General features: G+C 36.4%; 1 protein-coding gene across 3 annotated transcripts in view; it reads right to left on the reverse strand.

Annotated features, from left to right (window-relative positions):
- Nucleotides 1-25,000, reverse strand: part of LOC137657829 (uncharacterized) — a 66,953-nt gene that overhangs the window by 13,242 nt on the left and 28,711 nt on the right. For 2 of the 3 annotated variants that reach the window (XM_068392398.1, XM_068392400.1), the window contains exons 3-7: nt 23,167-23,302; nt 19,136-19,230; nt 16,598-16,794; nt 14,133-14,291; nt 8,854-9,279 (exon numbers count right to left, since the gene is read on the reverse strand). In XM_068392398.1, the coding sequence (XP_068248499.1) occupies nt 8,854-9,279; nt 14,133-14,291; nt 16,598-16,794; nt 19,136-19,230; nt 23,167-23,302 (1,013 nt within the window). The remainder of the gene's footprint in view (nt 1-8,853; nt 9,280-14,132; nt 14,292-16,597; nt 16,795-19,135; nt 19,231-23,166; nt 23,303-25,000) is intronic. The other variant, XM_068392399.1, reaches the window with a different exon arrangement.

Below are 25,000 nucleotides of genomic sequence, written 5' to 3' on the forward strand. Positions count from 1 at the left end.
CGTCAATAGGCGTAGGAGGAGATGATGAACCTATCCATTACGCTTCAAGAATTTTCAAGTCAAGTCTTTATAATATATCCAGTTATCATTTAAAGTATGTACAATTAGATACAAGAATACCTGGTACAACTCACTCTGAGAGCGTGTACCCAGCCACACCCTTACTGCACGTCGAGTTCCTGCGTTTAGCCCAGCCCACCACCTCTGTCATCTCCCCCAAACTCTATCTGTTTGGTTACTCGAAATGAAGTAAGGGGGTAGCAGGGTGTATTTCTTCAGAGCAAGGCGTGCCGTTGCGTCAGTTCCAGGAGAACTTTCCAGGAGGGCAACAATTCCAGGAGAACTTTCCACAGGAAGGCACCAGTGCCAGGGGAACTTTCTAGGAGGGCGTCAGTGCCAGAAGAACTTTCCAGGAGGGTGCCAGTTCCAGGAGAACTTTCTAGGAGGGCGTCAGTGCCAGGAAAACTTTCCAGGAGGGTGCCAGTTCCAGGAGAAATTTCTAGGAGGGTGCCAGTTCTAGGAGAAGTTTCTAGGAGGGTGTCAGTGCCAGGAGAACTTTCCAGGAGGGTGCCAGTTCCAGGAGAAGTTTCTAGGAGGGCGTCAGTGCCAGGAGAACTTTCCAGGAGGGTGCCAGTTCCAGGAGAACTTTCTAGGAGGGCGTCAGTGCCAGGAGAACTTTCCAGGAGGGTGCCAGTTCCAGGAGAATTTCTAGGAGGGCGTCAGTGCCAGGAGAACTTTCCAGGAGGGTGCCAGTTCCAGGAGAACTTTCTAGGAGGGTGCCAGTTCCAGGAGAACTTTCTAGGAGGGCGTCAGTGCCAGGAGAACTTTCCAGGAGGGTGCCAGTTCCAGGAGAACTTTCTAGGAGGGCATCAATGCCAGAACTTTCCAGGAGGGCAACAGTGCCAGGAAAAGTTTCCAGAGGAAGGCATCAGTGCTAGGTGAACTTTCCAGGAAAAAGTCAGTGTCAGGAGAACTTTCTAGGAGGGCCCCAGTGCCAGAACTTTCCAGGAGGGCGTCAGTGCCAGGAGAACTTTCCACAGGAAGGTACCAGTGCCAGGGGAACTTTCTAGGAGGGTGCCAGTTCCAGGAGAACTTTTCAGGAGGGCCCCAGTGCCAGAACTTTCCAGGAAGGCGTCAGTGCCAGGAGAACTTTCCACAGGAAGGTACCAGTGCCAGGGGAACTTTCTAGGAGGGTGCCAGTTCCAGGAGAACTTTCTAGGAGGGCGTCAATGCCAGAACTTTCCAGGGGGGATCAGTTCCAGGAGAACTTACTAGGAGGGCGTCAATGCCAGAACTTTCCAGGGAGGCATCAGTTCCAGGAGAACTTTCTGGGAGGGCGTCAATGCCAGAACTTTCCAGGGGGGCACAGGTTCTAGGAGAACTTTCTAGGAGGGCGTCAATGCCAGAACTTTCCAGGGAGGCATCAGTTCCAGGAGAACTTTCTAGGAGGGCGTCAATGCCAGAACTTTCCAGGGAGGCATCAGTTCCAGGAGAACTTTCTAGGAGGGCGTCAATGCCAGAACTTTCCAGGGGGGCATCAGTTCCAGGAGAACTTTCTAGGAGGGCGTCAATGCCAGAACTTTCCAGGGGGAATCAGTTCCAGGAGAACTTTCTAGGAGGGCGTCAATGCCAGAACTTTCCAGGGGAGCATCAGTTCCAGGAGAACTTTCTAGGAGGGCGTCAATGCCAGAACTTTCCAGGGGGGCATCAGTTCCAGGAGAACTTTCTAGGAGGGCGTCAATGCCAGAACTTTCCAGGGAGGCATCAGTTCCAGGAGAACTTTCTAGGAGGGCGTCAATGCCAGAAATTTCCAGGGGGGCATCAGTTCCAGGAGAACTTTCTAGGAGGGCGTCAATGCCAGAACTTTCCAGGGAGGCATCAGTTCCAGGAGAACTTTCTAGGAGGGCGTCAATGCCAGAAATTTCCAGGGGGGCATCAGTTCCAGGAGAACTTTCTAGGAGGGCGTCAATGCCAGAACTTTCCAGGGGGAATCAGTTCCAGGAGAACTTTCTAGGAGGGCGTCAATGCCAGAACTTTCCAGGGGGAATCAGTTCCAGGAGAACTTTCTAGGAGGGCGTCAATGCCAGAACTTTCCAGGGGAGTGTCAGTTCCAGGAGAACTTTCTAGGAGGGCGTCAATGCCAGAACTTTCCAGGGGGGCATCAGTTCCAGGAGAACTTTCTAGGAGGGCGTCAATGCCAGAACTTTCCAGGGGAGTGTCAGTTCCAGGAGAACTTTCTAGGAGGGCGTCAATGCCAGAACTTTCCAGGGGGAATCAGTTCCAGGAGAACTTTCTAGGAGGGCGTCAATGCCAGAACTTTCCAGGGAGGCATCAGTTCCAGGTGAACTTTCTAGGAGGGCGTCAATGCCAGAACTTTCCAGGGAGGCATCAGTTCCAGGAGAACTTTCTAGGAGGGCGTCAATGCCAGAACTTTCCAGGGGGGCATCAGTTCCAGGAGAACTTTCTAGGAGGGCGTCAATGCCAGAACTTTCCAGGGAGGCATCAGTTCCAGGAGAACTTTCTAGGAGGGCGTCAATGCCAGAACTTTCCAGGGAGGCATCAGTTCCAGGAGAACTTTCTAGGAGGGCGTCAATGCCAGAACTTTCCAGGGGGGCATCAGTTCCAGGAGAACTTTCTAGGAGGGCGTCAATGCCAGAACTTTCCAGGGGGAATCAGTTCCAGGAGAACTTTCTAGGAGGGCGTCAATGCCAGAACTTTCCAGGGGGGCATCAGTTCCAGGAGAACTTTCTAGGAGGGCGTCAATGCCAGAACTTTCCAGGGGAGCATCAGTTCCAGGAGAACTTTCTAGGAGGGCGTCAATGCCAGAACTTTACAGGGGAGCATCAGTTCCAGGAGAACTTTCTAGGAGGGCGTCAATGCCAGAACTTTCCAGGGGAGCATCAGTTCCAGGAGAACTTTCTAGGAGGGCGTCAATGCCAGAACTTTCCAGGGGGGCATCAGTTCCAGGAGAACTTTCTAGGAGGGCGTCAATGCCAGAACTTTCCAGGGGGGCATCAGTTCCAGAAAGAACTTTCTAGGAGGGCGTCAATGCCAGAACTTTACAGGGGGGCATCAGTTCCAGGAGAACTTTCTAGGAGGGCGTCAATGCCAGAACTTTACAGGGGGGAATCAGTTCCAGGAGAACTTTCTAGGAGGGCGTCAATGCCAGAACTTTCCAGGGGAGCATCAGTTCCAGGAGAACTTTCTAGGAGGGCGTCAATGCCAGAACTTTCCAGGGGGGCATCAGTTCCAGGAGAACTTTCTAGGAGGGCGTCAATGCCAGAACTTTCCAAGGAGGCATCAGTTCCAGGAGAACTTTCTAGGAGGGCGTCAATGCTAGGAGAACTTTCCAGGAGGGCAACAGTGCCAGGAGAACTTTCCACAGGAAGGCATCAGTGCTGGGAGAACTTTCCAGGAAGGTGCCAGTTCCAGGAGAACTTTCTAGGAGGGTGTCAATGTCAGAACTTTCCAGGGGGGCATCAGTTCCAGGAGGACTTTCCACGAGGGTGTCATTGCCATAAGAACTTTCCAGGAGGACGCCACGGACTCTTGCATCCAACTAAACATGCTTTACACATCCTCAAATAACGCAGAATCGATGACTTATTCTGGTTAGCATCTTTCGAAAGCATCAGGAATTTCTGGTATACATGCTTTTCTCATTAAGGGGAACTTAGAGTTTGACTCTCATGTGGAGAGGAGTTCAGTTTTGATATCTATGAACAAAGTTTGGTCCAAAATGTTTTCTTTAAAATAGGTGGCAACTGAGAATTGATGGTCGTTTCCTTACATAAAAGACTACTGCTATTATTATTGCTGCTACTACTACTACTGCTACTGCTGCTACTGCTACTACTACTACTACTACTACTGCTACTATTATTATCAATATTATTATTATTATTATTATTATTATTATTATTATTATTAAATGCTAAGCCACAACCCTAGATGGAAAAGCTGGATGCTATAAGCCCAGGGGCCCCGACAGGGAAATAGCCCAGTGAGGAAAGGAAACTAGGAAAAATAAAATATTCTAAGAACAGTAACAACATTAAAATAGATATTTCCTATATAAACTATAAAAACTTCAACAAAACAAGAGGAAGAGAAACTAGATAGAACAGTGTGCCCGAGTGTACCCTCAAGCAAGAGAACTGTAACTACTACTACTACTACTACTATTATTATTATTATTACTATTAAATGCTAAGCCACAACCCTAGATGGAAAAGCTGGATGCTATAAGCACAGTGGCCCCAACAGGTTTATAACCCAGTGAGGAAAGGAAACTAGGAAAAACAAAATATTCTAAAAACAGTGACAACATTAAAATAGATATTTCCTATATAAACTATAAAAATTTCAACAAAACAAGAGGAAGAGACATTAGATAGAACAGTGTGCCCGAGTGTACCCTCAAGCAAGAGAACTCTAACTACTACTACTACTACTACTACTAATAATAATAACAATAACAACAACAACAATAATAATAATAATAATAATAATAATAATAATAATAATAATAACAATAACAACAACAACAATAATAATAATAATAATAATAATAATAATAATAATAATAATAATAAATGCATAAAAACAGCACTAATGTTGAAATGCAATTATGTCCAATCTTATAAAACCTTCCTTGTTATTCTTTTACAAAACATACGTTTCTTTGTTCATTAAAAAGTTCAGATATAAATATCATACAATTAACATTCATAACTTTTCTCATGTGTATGTTATGCCATCTGTTTACCACATTTCCTCATATGTTGTCTGTATACTCATCCAACTACACATTAATTTCTCATTATTTAAAACAATTTACGACATATATCTGAATGCAAATGTTAAATGTCTTTAGATGTTGGAAGCATAAAATGCCTGTTTAAATAAAGGGTTGAATCAGAAACTTGATAAAGGTATCACAAAGTATCCAGTAAATTGGAAAGCTCTATCTGAAATTTATTACAAAATAATAATAATAATAATAATAATAATAATAATGATAATAATAATTTTGATATTATTAATAATAATAATAATAACAATAATAATAATAATAACAACAATAATCATAATAATCATAATAATAATAATAATAATAATAACAACAATAATAATAATAATAATAATAATAATAATAATAACAACAATAATAATAATAATAATGTTGATAATAATAATAATAATAATAATAATAATAATGATAATAATAATAATAATTTTGATAATAATAATAATAATAATGTTGATGATAATAAAAATAATAATAATAATAATAATAATAATAATGATAATAATAATAACAACAACAATAACCATAATAATAATAATAATAATAATAATAATAATAATAATAATAATAATAATAATAATAATGTTGATGATAATAAAAATAATAATAATCGTCATAATAATAATAATAATAATAATAATAATAATAATAATAATGATAATAATAATAATAATTTTGATAATAATAATAATAATAATTATAATAACAATAACCATAATAATAATAATAATAATAATAATAATAATAATAATAATAATAATAATAATAATAATAATAAACATTTGTTAAATTCAAACTTTAAATCTAGAAATAGTTAAAAAGGCCATGAAATTACATCTTAAATCTGATTTTGATTATAAGTTCCAAACATATTGTGAAAACCAAATATAAAATAGGAATTTTTAGGGGTGACCTAAATCATTTGGAAAAACCAAATATAAAATTGGAATTTTTTAGGCGTGACCTAAAATACCTGTGAAAACTAAATTTTAGAACAGTAATGTATCGTTAGTGCCCTGCAATATTTGTTAAAACCTAATATAAAATATGGACTTTCTCAGAAGTGACCTAAAATATTTGTGAGAACTTAACTTTAAAACTTTAATTTAACAGAAGTGTGCTAAAATATCTGTGAGAGCTGAACTTTAAAACTTTAATTCATCAGAAGTGCCCTAAAATATATGTGGAAACCAAACTTTAAAACTTTAATTTATCAGAAGTGTGCTAAAATATCTGTGAGAGCTGAACTTAAACTTTAATTTATCATAAGTGTGCTAAAATATCTGTGAGAACAGAACTTTAAAACTTTAATTTATCAGAATTGTGCTAAAATATGTGAGAGCTGAACTTAAAATTTAATTTATCAGAAGTGTGCTAAAATATCTATGAGAACTGAACTTTAAAACTTTAATTCATCAGAAGTGCCCTAAAATATATGTGGAAACCAAAATTTTAAACTTTAATTTATCAGAAGTGTGCTAAAATTTGCGAGAGCTGAACTTTAAAACTTTAATTTATGAGAACTGAACTTTAAAACTTTAATTCATTAGAGGTGTGCTAAAGTACTAAAAAACATCTATCTAAATCAAATATCAATTCTGAAAGTGAAACAAGAGAGAAATGATTAGTATCCTGAAAGGAAATAACCAATAAAAGTTTTAGCACAAAACCATAAGAAGGTAAGGAGCTTTGCTTGTACAGACTCTGGCCAATAGAAAATGTTTTTTGAAAGTGAAATAAAGAAGACGTTACACCAAAGTGGGCCAAGACAATTAAAGAAAGTATTAAGTATATCTTGTGGGTCAAGACAATTATAGAAAGTATTAAGTATATCTTGTGGGTCAGGACAATTATAGAAAGTATTAAATATATCTTGTGGGTCAAGACAATTAAAGAAAGTATTAAGTTTATCCTGTGAGTCAAGACAATTAAAAAAAGTATTAAGTATATCTTGTGGGTCAAGACAATAAAAGAAAGTATTAAGTATATCTTGTGGGTCAAGACAATTAAAGAAAGTATTGAGTATATCTTGTGGGCCAAGACAATTAAAGGAAGTATTAAGCATATCTTGTGGGTCAAGACAATTAAAGAAAGTATTAATGGTCAACACAGTTAAAGAGAGTATTAAGTATATCTTGTGGGTCAAAACAATTAAAGAGAGTATTAAGTTTATCCTGTGAGCCAAGACAATTAAAGAAAGTATTAAGTATTTCTTGTGGGTCAAAACAATTAAAGAAAGTATTAAGTATATCTTGTGGGTCAAGACAATTAAAGAAAGTATTAAGTATGTCTTGTGGGCCCAGACAATTAAAGAAAGTATTAAGCATATCTTGTGGGTCAAGACAATTAAAGAAAGTTTTAAGTATATCTTGTGGGTCTAGACAATTAAAGAAAGTATTAATGGTCAAGACAGTTAAAGAGAGTATTAAGTATATCTTGTGGGTCAAAACAATTAAAGAAAGTATTAAGTATGTCTTGTGGGTCAAGACAATTAAAGAAAGCATTAAGTTTATCATGTGAGTCAAGACAATTAAAAAAGTATTAAGTATATCTTGTGGGACAAGATAATTAAAGAAAGGATTAAGTATATCTTGTGGGTCAAAACAATTAAAAAGAGTATTAAGTATATCTTGTGGGTCAAAGACAATTAAAGAAAGCATTAAGTTTATCCTGTGAGTCAAGACAATTAAAAAAAAAGTATTAAGTATATCTTGTGGGTCAAGACAATTAAAAGTTTTAAGTATATCTTTTGGGTCAAGACAATTAAAGAAAGTATTAAGCATAGCTTATGGGTCAAGACAATTAAAGAAAGTATTAAGTTTATCCTGTGAGTCAAGACAATTAAAAGTATTAAATATATTTTGTGGGTCAAGACAACTAAAAGTATTAAGTATATCTTGTGGGTCAAAACATTTAAAAGTTTTAAGAATATCTTTTGGGTCAAGACAATTAAAGAAAGTATTAAGCATAGCTTATGGGTCAAGACAATTAAAGAAAGTATTAAGTATATCCTGTGGGTCAAGACAATTAAAGAAAGGATATCTTGTGCTGCTGGAAAGATAAGTCACAATCTGCAAGTATTGCATCTGCAATCAATTGAAGAGTTCGTTTCTTACTCTTCACCAACATGAATGTTAGAAACCTTGCAAAGGCTCTGGGTTGCAAAGTACTATTCTAACCAACTACAGAACTCTCATTGGCACGATACACTATATGAAAGAAGAAAATTATATGAAGAAGGAGCTCTACCTTGAAGCACATAGCCTAGAATATTTAGATATTTTTCTATGATGATAAGCCAAGTTTCAAGTCAGACACTTTCTAAGAAACTAAAATTGATTTTTCAGCCACAAGGAAGAAGCCGAGGACAGTAGTACAAGCTCTTGTTCTATGCAAGTTTTCAAAGAATGTTTGGTTTTAAAGGTGGCTCATGAATGGCAGAGGCAAGGGATAGGACAGTGTCCTAGCTGGTCATATATACATATGATCAGAGCCCAAGCCTCCTCTTCATCAAGCTGGGACCAGGGATGGCCAGGCAATGGCTGCTGATGACTCAGCAGGTAGACCTATAGCCTCCCAACACCCCCATCCCTAGCTCACAAGGATGGTGAGGTTGAAGACACTACTAGAAACTATCAAGCTTGAGCGGGTCTCGAACTCCCGCCCAGCAGATTGCTAGGCTGGGACGTTTCCAATAGGCTACCACAACCCCATCCTTTCAATGTCTGTTTGCGTTTTCAGTCACTGTTGTGTCTAATAAAGCAGGAAACTGTAGTTGACAGAGTATGAAATTCTTGCAACCGAAGCTGAAGCAGGGTTTAGCGGATAGCGGCATTCCATGACATTATGGACGATGTTGAAGCAGTTCAATGTTCATTCCTGGCATTAGTGTTACTCTTGCATAATAATGTCCTCTATTGTCTATGCAATCTTTAATCTGAGATACTTTTTTCTTCAGACTTTTACAATGTCAGAGAGAGGCACTGGAAATAAAAGACCACAAGGCTATTTACAAGCAACAAAAAGAAAGTGCCTACACATACATAGCCTCCCGCTGAATCTTTCCAGGGCTTTCATGCAAGGTGGCTCGCCTCTTCGGGGACCGTCGTGCGGCAGTTGTCGATGCTGGAACTCCTGCGGCGTTTTGCCCGAGTAGAACTGTCGATGGAGACTTGAGGGGCAATGGCGCTGGGGGCCCACTACTGCGTCTCCGACGGGGTGTCAAGGGTGGGGGTGGTGGTGGAGGGTGAGACGGAGGAGGAAGAGAAGGAGGGGATGGAGATGAAGGATCACAATGGACATCATGGTCTTCTTCTACAGTCTGGCTGGAACTCTCAGTCCTCTCGTAAGGAGTTCCCAAGGCTTCGCCTTTCTCCTCCTCCAATTCTTGATCTTCCCCTGACATTACTTCCTCCTCACACTCCTCCTCCTGCTCTTCCTCCATATCCTCCTCCTCCTCTTTCAAGCCACTGGGAAGAATCTCAGGTTAGTTTTCTTTAGTTCTTTGGTGAAGCTTTCTTTCCGGATCAACAATTTAGAACTTTTTGAGATACAACATAGAGTGAACACTTGATAAAACCAATGACAATACAATCTAAAGCGGGGTTTACACGTTCGAACGGTTCATCGAACCCGGTTGTCGCACCTGCTTGTCAAACGGTTTGAAGAGGTGGAGTCAGTCACAAATGCATAAGGTTTGTGGACAATGAAGCCTCGCCTACAAAAGTCAGGCGAGAACAGACTTTCTTCGAACCGTTCGACAAACGTGTTCGACAACCAAATTACCCATTCACACGTTCGAACATCACTTTAAACACTTTTCTGTCGAACCGCGTTTGACGAAACAGTCGATCGTGTAAACCGGCTTTAATTTTGGATTATTTTCTCAAGTCCTTAAGCAATTGAATAGTCAATGTAAATATCACCATTAGTGCTTTACTTATAGGCCATCCAGATACCCATTATCAAAGTTACATGTCCCCCCCTTATAGAATAAGCTATTCTTCACATATAAAGTAAGTCTCAACATTCAAATCTAGACGCCTCATTTCCATTAACAAATATAAAGAACAGGTTTCTCAAATCTAACATTATTCTTAATAAAATATAAACTCATACCAAATTTAACATTACAAATTTGAATCTTAATGTTATCATAATCAACTTTATAACCACTTAAAAATTAAATTTTTTGGTTATATTAAACTAAAATATTCTGTAGTGAACAAACTGGTCACTATACTAAATCCAAGTGCTTACAATTAGTTATTTCATAATAAAAACTATTACATTATTTAGTTACATTAACAATTTAATAATTACAGTAGAGAAAAGCAGGTTCTCAACTTGCAAACACAAATACAAGTAAAATCATGAATCTCAGATATTGTATCAACAGTTTGTATACTGTAATAAAATAATTAACTGCAATAAAACATTATATCATTTATTATAGTAAGCAAAATTACATTTTCAAAACCTGATATCTATTTCATATGAAACGGGGTTATTTGTCGACTTTAGTAGCTGGAAACCGTACACATGGGAGTCAGATTAGGCGAAAGGCTACCACAATTCGACTTACAAACACTTCGGCATAAGATCAATTCGACTTACGAACACATTCTCGTAACCTATTATGCTTGTAAGATGAGGCCCTATACACCGTAAAACTCTAAACACTTAACTTCATTATTTTAATTTTCATCCCACGAAAATCAGTGATTTCATGAATAAGTTTAACAGCCCCTACAGTAGTGATTCTTAAACTGGGGGGCGCGCCCCCTAGCCAGGAGCTTTCATGGGGGGTGCAAGTAGTTAAAATAGTAAAAATGAAAATAAAAATGTAGTAATTATGATGGCTTTTGTTTTACAATACTACATAAATATGGATAAATCAATTACTAAGGAGGATGTGTAATATTTTTTGATGTGGTCATGATCCATGAATGCTGGTATTAAGAGTAAAAATTATGTTTATTTTTGCAGTAATTTGTATTTTTTCCAGTATTTTCCATCAATGTAATAACTGTAATCTGTATAATGCTGAAACAGTTTGAAAAAAGATTATGATAAAATTTTGTTTCATCATAAAATATTTATTTTACCCATTTTCTATGAACAATGTTTATTTTATTGAAATAATACTTTCTACTTTGGCAGAAATTTCAAGGGTGGGGAGGGGGGCATGGGATCTATGCTTAATGCAGAAGGGGGGCGCAAGGCAAAAAAGTTTAAGAACCACTGCCCTACAGTGAGTCCAACAGTCCCTTTCTACATTCCAGTATTAAATAGTCTCCATATTAAAAGCAAGTCCTAGAACAAGAGTCCAACAACCCTACATGAAGTATGATGGGTCTTATGTCAAAATCTAGTCCACTCATTTAATATCAACTAATGCCAAGCTAAATTCCCCATATTCACTATCAAATACATGTCTTAACCTTAATCCTTTCTTATATAGAGATTCCATTCTTTACTCTAAATCTAGGACTGCCATTCCAAGAGTACAGAACTAGTATAAAATAGCAATCTTTGCAATAACTCAAAAATCACAAAATTAAATCTATGACTTCAAATAATTGTTAATTGTTAATTTGTCCTCTTCATTTATTTATTTCCTTATTTCCTTTCCTCACTGGGCTATTTTTCCCTATTGGGGCCCTTGGGCTTATAGCATCTTGTTTTTCCAACTAGGGTTGTAGCTTGGATAGTAAGAATAATAATAATAAGCCCAATTCTAAATCCAACACTGGATAAATATATGATTAAAGAAAGCGTACATAATTCCCACTGTAAAGTATTAAAACTTCAGGATCAAATTTAGCTCTCTATGTAAAGTCCAACTGTCCCTATAGTATGACATCACAGATTTCTACAATTCTAAACTTTCTAATAGAACTAGATCTTAAGATATTTGATATTCTCTATTCATTACTTCTCATATAGTTGATTTATTTACTTTCCTCATAGGGCTATTTTTCCTGTTGGAGTCCTTGGGATTTATAACATTCTGCTTTTCCTAATAGGGTTGTAGCTTAGCTAATAATAATAATAATAACAATTATATTAGATTTAATATTCACCTTAAGAAATTAATGTTCCAATATTAAATCCCACGTTTAAGTTGGCTTCTCATGTACAATCTAACTTTCCTACATAAAATGTAACAATCTTTACATTCATCAGCTTCTCTCTACTCCAAATACAGTCTTCTCGAAGAAACTAACAGCTCCTTTATCAAGTCTGATAACCCAAATATAAAACAAAACTTTTTAAAATTCAGGGCTTAGTTTAGCTTAAATATACTGTACTAGAATAAAAACATACCATCTTACAAATAAAATATCTATCATAATAATGAAGGTACAGAGAAAATTCATTCTGTTAGAAAGTACCTTTTGATGAGATGTCTATCATTCTAGGTTGTGTCGTATATCTATATGTAAAAAAATGCCATCTTACCAATAAAATATCTTTCATAATAATGAAGGTACACATAAAATTTATTCTGTTAGAAGGTACCTTTATATGAAATATCTACCTTTTTAGGTCATGTCTTAGAGTTATCAATACGAAAAAAAATGATATTGCTGTACTATCAAGCAAGTTAGAAATACCTAATTTGTCATTTCTAAGTATAATCTCTATGAGAAGTCATGAACATAATTCTTGCTTACGTGACATTTCAAACTCCAAAATACTAAAACGTTTTGGAAATAGTTTTTTAATCTATAAAATCAATTCTAAAGAACGAGTTCAGTATTTGTATATAAACCACAGCTAATCATGTCACCAGCCTGGGGTTTTTGATATTGTTGCTATTTTGCAAAGATAACCTCGATTTAATCTACCCAGCTTACTACCAAAGAGTTTTATTCATAAACAGTAAAGACTATCTAAAGGTTTAAAGGCCGCTCATGAATGGCGGAGGCAAGGGACAGTGACATTGCCCTATCAAGAAGGACAATGCCCTATACACTGACCATATATACATATGATCAGCGCCCAAGGCCCCTCTCCACCTAAGCTAGGACCAAGGAGGGCCAGGCAATGGCTGCTATTGACTCAGCAGATAGATCTACAGGCGTCCCCAAAACCCTTATCCTTAGCTTACAAGGATGGTGAGGTCGCAGAGACCAAAGAAACTAACGAGTCTGAGCGGGACTCGAACCCCAGTCTGGGACGCTACCACATCGGCATTCCTATTTGCATAAACAATATATCCTGTCATTACATATCACGGATTTCAGGGTTTGAAGAACGTGTCTCTGTTGTTTACATACAAAATGTCATTTGAAAGTTTCCCTGGGGTAGGACATAAGCTTTCAATTGAGCTTATGAGCCACAGCCCTTGATGGTATGAGAGTTAACATATTCTAAATGCAACAAAAAAACAGTGATAATAGATTTTGATGATCAATCTGTGGATAGTTAGATTATAACACCCCATTTTTGTAAATGGAATTCAGATGAAGTTTGTAGCTAACATATTTGTCAATAAAACAATATCAATGAATGTAACAACAAAAGAAATCTCAAGGTAAACTGAGATTTTTAATTGAATTTTGCATATTTGTAAACAAGACATGTATTTTCCACAGGCTAATATATAAACTACAGATTAGGATTTATGGAAATTAAAGAGAATTAACATTCACAAACAAAAAATCTCTACTTAATGTGTGTATAAGTTGTAAACAAGTATTTTTACTGACAATTGTATACAAGTATTTTAGGTACTTTCCTCTTATTGTCCCATCACTAATTTCCGATATAACACCAATACTATTTTTTAGGTTAGGTTAGGTTAGGAAATTATTTAATCGGTAGGTGGATAAAATTAAAACCTAACCTAACCTAAAAAATAGTATTGGGGTTATATCGAAAATTAGGGGTCCCACCACTAATTTCCGATATAACCCCAATACTAATTTTTAGGTTAGGTTAGGTTAGGTTAGGAAATTATTTAATCGGTAGGTGGATAAAATTCAAACCTAACCTAACTAACCTAAAAAATAGTATTGGGGTTATATCGGAAATTAGTGATGGGACAATAACAGGAAAGTACCGTATTTTACTAACAATTGGTTAATCATAGTGAGATTTAATAAAAAAAAAAAAAAAAAAAACAATTACCATACTCATTCTAGCTAAAAGATTTCAAGTGCTCGCAGTCTACTCGTAGGATAAGAATTAGGCAACGCCCTTAAAAAGAGCACAGCTGCCAGATGTAGGAAGTACAATGAACATTTCGTGAAAAGCAAAACACCAAACTTAATATAAGTGAACTAAACAACTCTTCACCTCTACTTCCACTCACCTTTTGAGATCATCCACCAGAGTGGTCAAGTATTTATTCTTGGCCCGCTCTTCCTCCAAAAGTATTCGTGTGTGGTGGGCTTCTTCTTCTAAGATCTCTAGGTCCAGAGAACGGACGAGGCGGGGGTCACCCCGGCCGGATCTACCACGTAGTTTGCGCCTGTGAAATAGGTGAAATCAGTGTTTGTGTTTTGTGGGAATTTCCCACAACTCTTTGCGAGAAAATTCCATAAGAAAGCTACAGCCCTAATTGGAAAAGCAGATTGCTATAGGCCAAAGAGCTTCAACAGGGAAAACTAATCCAACGAGGAAAGGAAATAAGGAAATAAATAATCTACGAGAGAAGTAATGAACAATTAAAACATTTTAAGAATATTAACATCAAAATAAACCTTTCATATACAAACTATAAAAACTTAAAGCAAAAACAAGAGGAAGAGAAATAAGATAGAATAGTGTGCCCAAGTGTACCCTCAAGCAAAAGAATTCTACTCCAAGACAGCGAAAGACCATAATGCAGAGGCTATGGCCATAATACAATAGTTCTTGCCACAACACACTTAGCTAAAATCTAAAATTAGAATAAAATTTATTTCATACTAATCTAATATTCATATTGCCTGAGTGTACACTCCAGCAAAAGGGCTTTAACCCACGACAGTGGATTATGGGAGTCCTTCGGAGCTCCACCCAAAGACTTATAAACACCCAATTGATATGAAACCGTTTTCAAGATTACATTCACTATTGTAGTTGATTCCTTGTATCAGATGATTATTCTTCACAACTCTTCCAATGGCTACCTTCCTCTTGGTAATGGCAGAAGAGACTCTTTAGCTATGGTAAGCAGCTCTTCTAGGAGAAGGACACTCCAAAATCAAACCATTATTCTTTAGTTTTGGGTAGTGCCATAGACTTTGTGCCATGGTCTTCCACTGTCTTGTGTTAGAGTTCTCTTGCTTGAGGATACACTCAGGCACACTATTCTATCTTATTTCTCTTCCACTTATTTTGTTATTTCATCTGTTAATTTTTCTTTCTCGTAGATGTGACTGGATTCCATCTTTGGGGTACCTCTCATTAGTATTTTGATCTAACAGTGTACAAAACCCATTGTAAGACCATTATTTGTGCGGCTGATAATCTAAATGTAGAATGTGCATATGAAATTATCTATATCAAACTTGTGACAATAATTCACAACCCATTACCATATCACATTTTCAAGGTCAAACAAAAATGTGAAGCAGCCAGCCAGCTACCCATTCACAAATCACATTTTCAAGGTCAAACAAAAATGTGAAGCAGCCATGCTGAGAAATGTATGTCAACATAAGTTAATGTAATGTATACTAGAGCATTCAACAATGGATGCAAACAAATACCTTGGCCATTTATAATTGTAAGAAACTACAATGGAAATACAGAATAATTGACTTCCAATACAACAATGTCCATTGTTTTAATAATTTCACCAGAAAGATATCATTTACGTAACTACATTCATTAGGTCGAATCAAGGATGACTCCAACGTGATGAAAACTTACAATATCCAATCCTTAATATAACTACACAAAGAGCTCAGAAGCATTTTTTCAACTCTCCATTCACACACTTCACCACTCATCCCGATCTAGAGCCTCCTAAATAATATAGGGATTTTGGTTCTAGCCCTCTTCAATTAAGAGGAATTTCAGTTCTACCCCTCTTCAATTCAGATGGACTACCGTTCAACCCCTCTTTAACTCAGAGGGACTTCTTTTCTTAACCTCTTCAACTCAGAGGAACTTCTGTTCTACCCCTCTTCAACTTATAGGAATTCCCATTCTACCCCTCTTCAATTCAGAGGGTTTTCTGTCCTACCCCTCTTCAACTCGGAGGGACTTCTGTTCTACGCCTCTTCAATTCAGAGAAACTTCTGATCTATATCTCTTCAACTCAGAGGGACTTCCGTTCTACACCTCTTCAACTGAAGAGGGACGTCTCTTCTACCCTTCTTCAACTCAGAGGGACTTCTGTTCTACGCCTCTTCAATTCAGAGGGACTTTTGTTCTATACCTCTTCAACTCAGAGGAACTTCCGTTCTACACCTCTTCAACTTAGATTGACGTCTCTTCTACCCCTCTTCAACTCAAAGGGACTTCCGTTCTACACCTCTTCAAATTAGAGGGACTTCTGTTCTACCCATTTTCAACTCAGAGAGGGACTTTCAATCTACACTTCTACGTAGAAGGATTTCTGTTCTACCCCTCTTCAACTCAGAGGGACTTAAGTTCTACACCTATGCAACTAAGGGATTTTCTGTTCTAACCCCCTTGGACTCGAGGGAACTTCTGAACTAATCCCCTTACCCTCGGGGAACTTCAATTCCATCCCCCACCCCCTTCGACTCAGGGAAACCTCTGTTTTACTCCTTTAACTCTGTCCCCCTTTATAGAAAATGAGACTCAAGAGTGAAGACTAACCTCACAACAGTGGCATCTCCGTTTGTCAGGTTCTCTTCGCTCACTTTTTCGAGCTTGGGTTCTTCCTTCTCCACGATCACGGCAGCGTTCTTGGTCAAGGAGGAAGTCACCGGCGACGTAGAGGACTGCAACGAGGTAGACGAAATGGTTTCCTTTTTGGCTTTGTTGCTGTCCACGGGTTTGCTCGGCACATCATTCTGCAAGAGGGCATTGCACGTGTTAGGATAAGTCTGTTCCATAGGTCATACAATGGACAGGAAATTATTCATTGTAGGATCTGTTAGTGGATGGATTATGCAATATGGAAGAAATATGACTGACTTTCATGTAGTACTGCAACATAAGTTCCTTATGATTGATTGCAAATGTTTATGTGGTCTTGGTGTGATAATTAAAGAAGGAAATGAATGAGGAATTATGAGATTCCAGATTTCAAGAAATCTCATAGAAAATATATGACCTATTTTAGTTTATATAAAATTACTCCATTTTAATATCTATTTCTATACAAATTATAGAAGCTGAAATGAAATTACTTAGAGATCCATAATATCGTACGGGTTATTGATTGTGTAAATCTATTTTCATTTCGAGACAAAAGTAATTTATAAGATACCTACTATCTACTGTAAGGTGAAATACGCACTTTATATTTTTCCTAATGTGGATAACTCACTATATAAAAAAGGACATATTTTGATTTTTGGATGGTATTCCTGAATTTGTTACCTAAACTTTCATCTATACAGGTAGGAGTTATTATGATGGCTAAAAATTGATACAACACAATCCATCTCAACTTAACTACAACTATAACTATAACTAAAACTAAAACTAAAACTGAAACTAAAACTAAAACTATAACTATAACTATAACTAAAACTATAACTATAACTATAACTAAAACTAAAACTAAAACTAAAACTGGAACTAAAACTATAACTAAAACTAAAACTAAAACAATAACTAAAACTAAAACTAAAACTGGAACTATAACTATAACTATAATCAGACTTTCGTTCATGGAACATATCAAGTGAAATTATAAATAACTCTCGTATCCACTCACCTATAGAGGTCAATTAAATCCAAATCTACCTTTTAACCTCAGAGTCAGCTGTTAAAACCAGGCCATCTGCTTATGGCATCAGTCAAAGGTCCCTTATTCTATTTTTTCTGGGATTATAAAATCTAGACCAACTGCTTATGGCATCTGTCAAAGTTCCCTTATTCTATTTTTTTCTGGGATTATAAAGTCTACATCAACTGCTTATGACATCTGTCAAAGGTCCCTTATTCTATTTTTTCTGGGATTATAAAATCTAGATCAACTGCTTATGGCTTCTGTCAAAGGTCCCTTATTCTATTTTTTCTGGGATTATAAAATCTAGATCAACTGCTTATGGCATCTGTCAAAAGTCCCTTATTCTATTTTTTCTGGGATTATAAAATCTAGATCAACTGCTTATGGCATCTGTCAAAGGTCTCTTATTCTATTTTTCTGGGATTATATAATCAAGATAAAAGGTCAGACACTGAGACTCAAGATGCCATTAAGGTCAATAGCAAAGGGCCTAAAGATAATACTTAATGGACTACTGCAAAGCCCCAAATTCTAGAATTTGATTTATAATAGAGTAACATCTCTGGTACATTAAATTCTAGAATTTTGCTTTATGATAGAGTAACATCTCTTTTACATTAAATTCTAGCATTTTTTAATGATATAAGGATAATCCTTAATGGACATCTGCAAATACCCAAATTCTAGAATTTGATTTATAATAGAGTAACATCTCTGGTACATTAAATTCTAGAATTTTGCTTTATGATAGAGTAACATCTCTTTTACATTAAATTCTAGCATTTTTTAATAATAACAATTCAAACAGATGTCATTTCTGGGATAATAAGGGTTACCCGTGTTAACATAATCTCTACGGAGCCTCTTCCACAAATGAGAAAAGCACATAATTACGTGTTTCTGGTGAGCCCATATGAAAGCCTTAAACCAACAGCAGATCTTAAGTCTTAGTTACACACATACACACACACACACACACACACACACACACATATATATATATATATATATATATATATATATATAATGTGTGTGTGTGTGTGTTTGTATATATGTATGTATATATGTGTGTGTATTTGTTCATTGTGAGACTAAATCACTACCCCACACACATATATTCTGTTATTTAAATTTGCCTTGCTCATTTGACAATATTTATACATTATATATATATATATATATATATATATATATATATATATATATATATATATATATATATATATATACAGTATACTGTACATACATATATACATACATACAGCACATGTAATACTTTATCTAAAAGACCTATAAAGTAACCAATGCACCTTATTTCGCCACGTATACACTATGTATCAAATGACCTTATACCCACATAAACACAAAAACCTTTCATACTGATAACAAGAAAGTTTTCTAATTCCTTTTTCGCCTCCTGAGGAGGACGTCCCACACCCCCGCCACGCCCTTACCTTGGGTGAGATGGCTTCATCACTCTCGGGACTCAGAGGGACGTCAGTCTTGACGCCTCCTGCGTAAGGACCCATGAGCAGCTGGAAGGTCAGATCTGAAAGATGGTTATAATCAGTAGGACTTAAAAAGGTCAAACTCGCAGCAAATGCTTTTATGTTGAACAGGCTGACATGAGTCTTTTTATAGTTTATATATGAAATATATGTTGTAATGTTGTTGATATTTTTAAAAAAATTTATTTTGTTTTTTTATTACTTCTTATACCGTTTATTTGTTTCCTTATTTCCTTGCCTCACTGGGCTATTTTTCCCTGTTGGAGCCCTTGGGCTTAAAGCATCTCGCTTTTCCAACTAGGGTTGTAGCTTAGCTAATAATAATAATAATAATAATAATAATAATAATAATAATATCATTAATGATAATAATAATAATAATAATAATAATAATAATAATAATTATAACAATAATAATAATAATAATAATAATAATATTTTTAATAATAATGATGATAACAATAATAATAATACTAATAATAATAATAATAATAATAATGACTTGATGCAGTGTCATGAGATGATATAACACTATTTATCACCATCAACAATAAATGCAGCCGTTCCAAGTCCACTGCAGGACAAAGGCCTCAGACATGTCAATTTATATCTGGGGATTTCACCTGTTTTCATCACCACCCTGGCCAACAGGCAATTGGTGATGGTGAGAGACTTGTCTGATCGCTCACAGCAAACCAACCTAGTATGGGTGCCCCTGACTAGTACAGCTTTGCTGATCATGGTGTTACTCAAACCCTTCCACCATTAAATACTAGTGTATGCGACCCGTCAAAAATGACGGTTTAATATCCAGATAGATATGCACACACATGCATTCCCCTTTCACCAGGGTATGACTATTCCCTCTCCCACTACCCAAGGGACGGGGAGAAACATAGAGTAGTTATACGTATGGCAATGCCGTTGAGCATGACCGAAAATATATATGTGTATATATATATAATATATATATATATATATACATATGTATAAATGTATATATATACTTATATACATATATATATATATATATCTATATGTATATGATATAATTTATGTATATACACACACACACACACACACACATATATATATATATATATATATATATATATATATATATATATACATACATATCCAGACACTTGTTCCTTATTATGTAGGCGAGACTATGCCAAAACATGCAAAGATGCAAATGGATTCCAATATATAGTTCGACCTTATGAACACCCTTTTTAAATAAGAGAGTGGATCCCTAACAGTTCCTCCCCCAAAGAGATAACCTCACGAAGAAGAAATGTCCTTTTGACCTCTCCTGCCCCTTTCATATGCAAGAAAAAAAAATCGAAACGAACTTCTCCATCCACAGAAGAAAAATGTCTTCTCAAAACAAGTGACTTTCAAAGGCCACTCATGAATGGCAGAGGCAAGGGACAATGACATTGCCCTAGCAAGCAGGACAATGCCCTAGAGACTGACCATAATCTGATCAGCACCCAAGCCCCTCTCCATCCAAGCTAGGACCAGGGAGGGCCAGGCAATGGCTGCTGATGACTCAGCAGATAGACCTATAGGCTCTCCCAAACCCCCCAACCTTAGCTCACAAGGATGGTAAGGTTGCAGACATTAAGGCACTAACGAGTCTGAGCGGGACTTGAACCCCCGTCTAGCAGACCATACGAGTATATTACATGATCAGCAGCCAGACCCCTCTCCACTCAAGCTAGGACCAGGGAGGGCCACGCAATGGCTGCTGATGACTCAGCAGATAGACCTATAGGCTCCCCCAAACCCCCCAACCTTAGCTCACAAGGATGGTAAGGTTGCAGATGCTAAAAGCACTAACGAATCTAAGCGGAACTCGAACGCCTGTCTGGCAAACACCAGGCAAAGACGTTATCAATCAGGCCACAACAACCCTTTGCCCTTTGTAAATGTGGGAGTTTGAACGGGTCGATCCGACCGGAATCATGTTTATAAATGGCCACCTTGCGTGATGTCGGCGTTGTTGTTACCCGGTGGGGGAAGAGTGAATAAAAGAAGCGAAAAAAGTGGCCTTATATTTCATCTTTTCAGGACCTAGTTGGGGCTACTTCGCTCCCTTTGAGACCAGGAAGGGTTTCGGTCGAAGGCGTAAGGATTTGATGAAGATGGCCTTAATGTCTACAAGGATGACAGAAAACTCTGCCTGGTGTTTGCCAGTCGGGGATTCGAGTCCCGCTCAGACTCGTTAGTGCCATTAGTGTCTGCAGCCTTACCATCCTTGTGAGCTAAGGTTGGGGGCTTTGGGGGAGCCTATAGGTCTATCTTCTGAGTCATCAGTAGCCACTGCCTGGCCATCCCTGGTCCTAGCTTGGGTGGAGAGGAGGCTTGGGCGCTGATCATATGTAAATATGGTCAGTCTCTAGGGCATTGTCCTGCTTGCTAGGGCAATGTCACTGTCCCTTGCCTCTGCCATTCATGAGCGACCTTTAAGCCTTTAAGGGTTGTGGTGGACGATGTGGTAACGTCCCTGACTGGTGATCGTCAGACTGGGATTTGAGTCCCGCTCAAACTTGTTAGTTTCTTTAGTCGCTTCAACCTCATCAACCTTGTCAGCTAAGGATGGGTGTTCAGGGGAGCCTATAGGTTTGTCTGCTGAGTCATCAGCAGCCATAGCCTGGTCGTCCTTGGTCTTAGCTTGTGTGGAGAGGGGCCTTGGGCGCCTATCATATGTATGAGGTCAGTCTCTAGGACATTGTCCTGTTCGATAAGGCAATGTGCCTGTCCCTTGACCTTGCCATTCATGAGGGGCCTTTAAACCTTTAAAAGAGTGGTTGAAGGCGTTTGAAGGCGCATGGTTAGGTGTAAAGGATTAGATTAGGATATCCTTCAGTCCAAGGACTCCTTCATACCATACTTGTAAGAGGCGTTTTTGGGGGTTAATTTATTCTGTCTATGGATTGCATGCAGAACTCGATTTGGTTCAATCACGTCGGACTTATGTCAGAGAAAGGTCGAAGGTGCACTACTCAAATTTGAGGTGGTTATGTGGTACAGAACTTGATTCATGTTTGATTGGTCGTGGATCATTCAGATCCCACCACAAACCAGTTCACCCAGATGTAAATAAGTAGACCTGCCCATATTATATATATATATATATATATATATATATATATATATATATATATATATATATATAGATAGATAGATAGATAGATAGATAGATAGATATATATATATAGATAGATATATAGATAGATATATATGTGTTTGTATATATATAGATATAAATATACATATATATATAGATAGATAGATAGGTAGATAGATAGATATATAGATATATAGATAGATATATATGTATATATATGTGTGTATATATAGATATAGATATACATATATATATATATATATGTGTGTATATACATATATATATATGTATATATATATATATATATATATATATATATATATATGTATATATATATATATATATATATATATATATATAAAATATGTGCATGAATATATATTATATAAATAATCATACACACACACATACATATATATATACATATATATATATATATATATATATATATATATATATATATATATATATATATATATATATATACACGATATTCCAACATGTAAGAAAAAGAAACGGAAATGGGTAGGACATATAAGGAGAATGACAGATAACAGATGGACAATAAGAATAACAGAATGGTTCTCTACAGACTGCAAAAGATGCAGGCGAAGAAAAAGACGACAATGGACTGACGAACTAAGAAAATCTGCGGGTATAAACTAGCACAGAAGGAAGGACATGTCTGACGCCTTTGGCCTGCAATAGACTATATTCGTTACATCAGCGGGTATAAACTGACATAGAAGGAAGGACATGTCTGATGCCTTTGGCCTGCAATAGACTATACTCGCACATCATAATGAGCCTGATATTTTCAATTAAGAGAGCAGAGCCTTACCTCTGTTTTTCTGCTTGAGAGATTCGATTTGTACATGCAGCCCAGCCAGAAGGGCATTGTGGGTCGTCTTCAACTCTGCTAGGTCGTGCTCCAGCTGGCCAGCCCGTATCCATCCTCCACAGCCACAACTGCGCCCCTGGAAGGCGTTGAAGGGGATGAGATCATGTCCTTCGCTTGGAAGGAAATTATACGTGGGGTTGCATATGTATCAGAAAGGGGCATGAATATAGGTTATTTATCATAATATTTTGGATATGAGTAATGGCTATTTATCATATTTGTGACATAAATATGGGCTATTTATCATAATATTCAGGACATAAATATAGGTTATTCATCATGATATTCAGGTCATAAATATCGACTATTTATCATAATATTCATGAAATAAATATAGGCTATTTATCATAATATTCATGACGTAAATATCGACTATTTATCATAATATTCATGACATAAATATAGGCTATCATAATATTCATGACGTAAATATAGGCTATTTATCATAATATTCAGGACATGAATATAGGCTATTTATCATAATATTCATGAAATATAGGCTATTTATCATAATATTCAGGATATGAACACAGGCTATTTCTCATAATGTTCAAGACATAAATATCGACTATTTATCATAGTATTCATGACATAAATATAGGCTATTTATCATAATATTCAGCACATGAATACAGGCTATCTATCAAAATATTCATGACATAAATACAGGCTATTTATCATAATATTCAGGACATCTATCATAATATTAAGGACATGAATATTGACTATTTATCATATTCTAGTTCTTTCCATTATGGATAGTTGAATAGATCATTTATCAATATTACTACTAGAAAGAATAATCACTCAAATAGATTACGCTAAATGATAAGGAATTCCAATGCACACTTTTACAGGAAAATGCAAGGAAGACTATTAGAAAACATGGTAGAAAACAAATAGAAATATTGTATAGCAACCATGTACAACTAGAATGCATAAATAACATGATAATTATAAACTTTTTAAATTAGTATCAGAGGGAAAACTAGTTATGAATATAAGGTTTGAAATCAGTATTATGAAAATTATCCTTTGTTGGTTATTCAATTATTTAATGATTTTACAAAAATATAGTTTTCTGATTTTTGAAAATATGGATTTTTTTTGTGCAATAAAAAGTATAATTTTCCTTATAAGTATAGGAATTAATAATAGAGTGTTTTGTTTATTAAAGTAATTTAATGCAACATCATCTTAAGTAGGCAGAAAGTGATAACATTCTGAAGAAACGTTTAATGAAGTCAAGGTTTGATGGAACGTTTAATGAAGTCAAAGTTTGATAAAATATATAATGAAATCAACGTCTGAAGAAATGTTTAATGAAGTCAACGTTTGATGAAACGTTTAATGAAGTCAACGTTAATTGAAATGTTTAATGAAGTCAACGCTTGATGAAACGTTTAATTAAATCAACGTTTGATGAAATGTTTAATAAGGTCAACGTTTGATTAAACGTTTAATGAAGTCAACGTTTGGTGAAACGTTTATTGAAATCAACGTCTGAAGAAACGTTTAATGAAGTCAACGTTTGATGAAACGTTTAATGAAGTCAACGTTTGATGGAACGTTTAATGAAGTCAACGTTTGGTGAAACGTTTAATGAAGTCAACGTTTGATGAAACGTTTAATGAAGTCAACGTTTGATGAAACGTTTAATGAAGTCAACGTTTTTTGAAACGTTTAATGAAGTCAACGTTGGTGAAACATTTAATTTACAGTAACGTTTCTTTTTTTCATGAAAATGAGACCAATTTACAGTAACGTTTCAAAA

The sequence above is a fragment of the Palaemon carinicauda genome, chromosome 18 (genome assembly GCF_036898095.1).
Source record: "Palaemon carinicauda isolate YSFRI2023 chromosome 18, ASM3689809v2, whole genome shotgun sequence".
Lineage (NCBI taxonomy): Eukaryota > Metazoa > Arthropoda > Malacostraca > Decapoda > Palaemonidae > Palaemon > Palaemon carinicauda.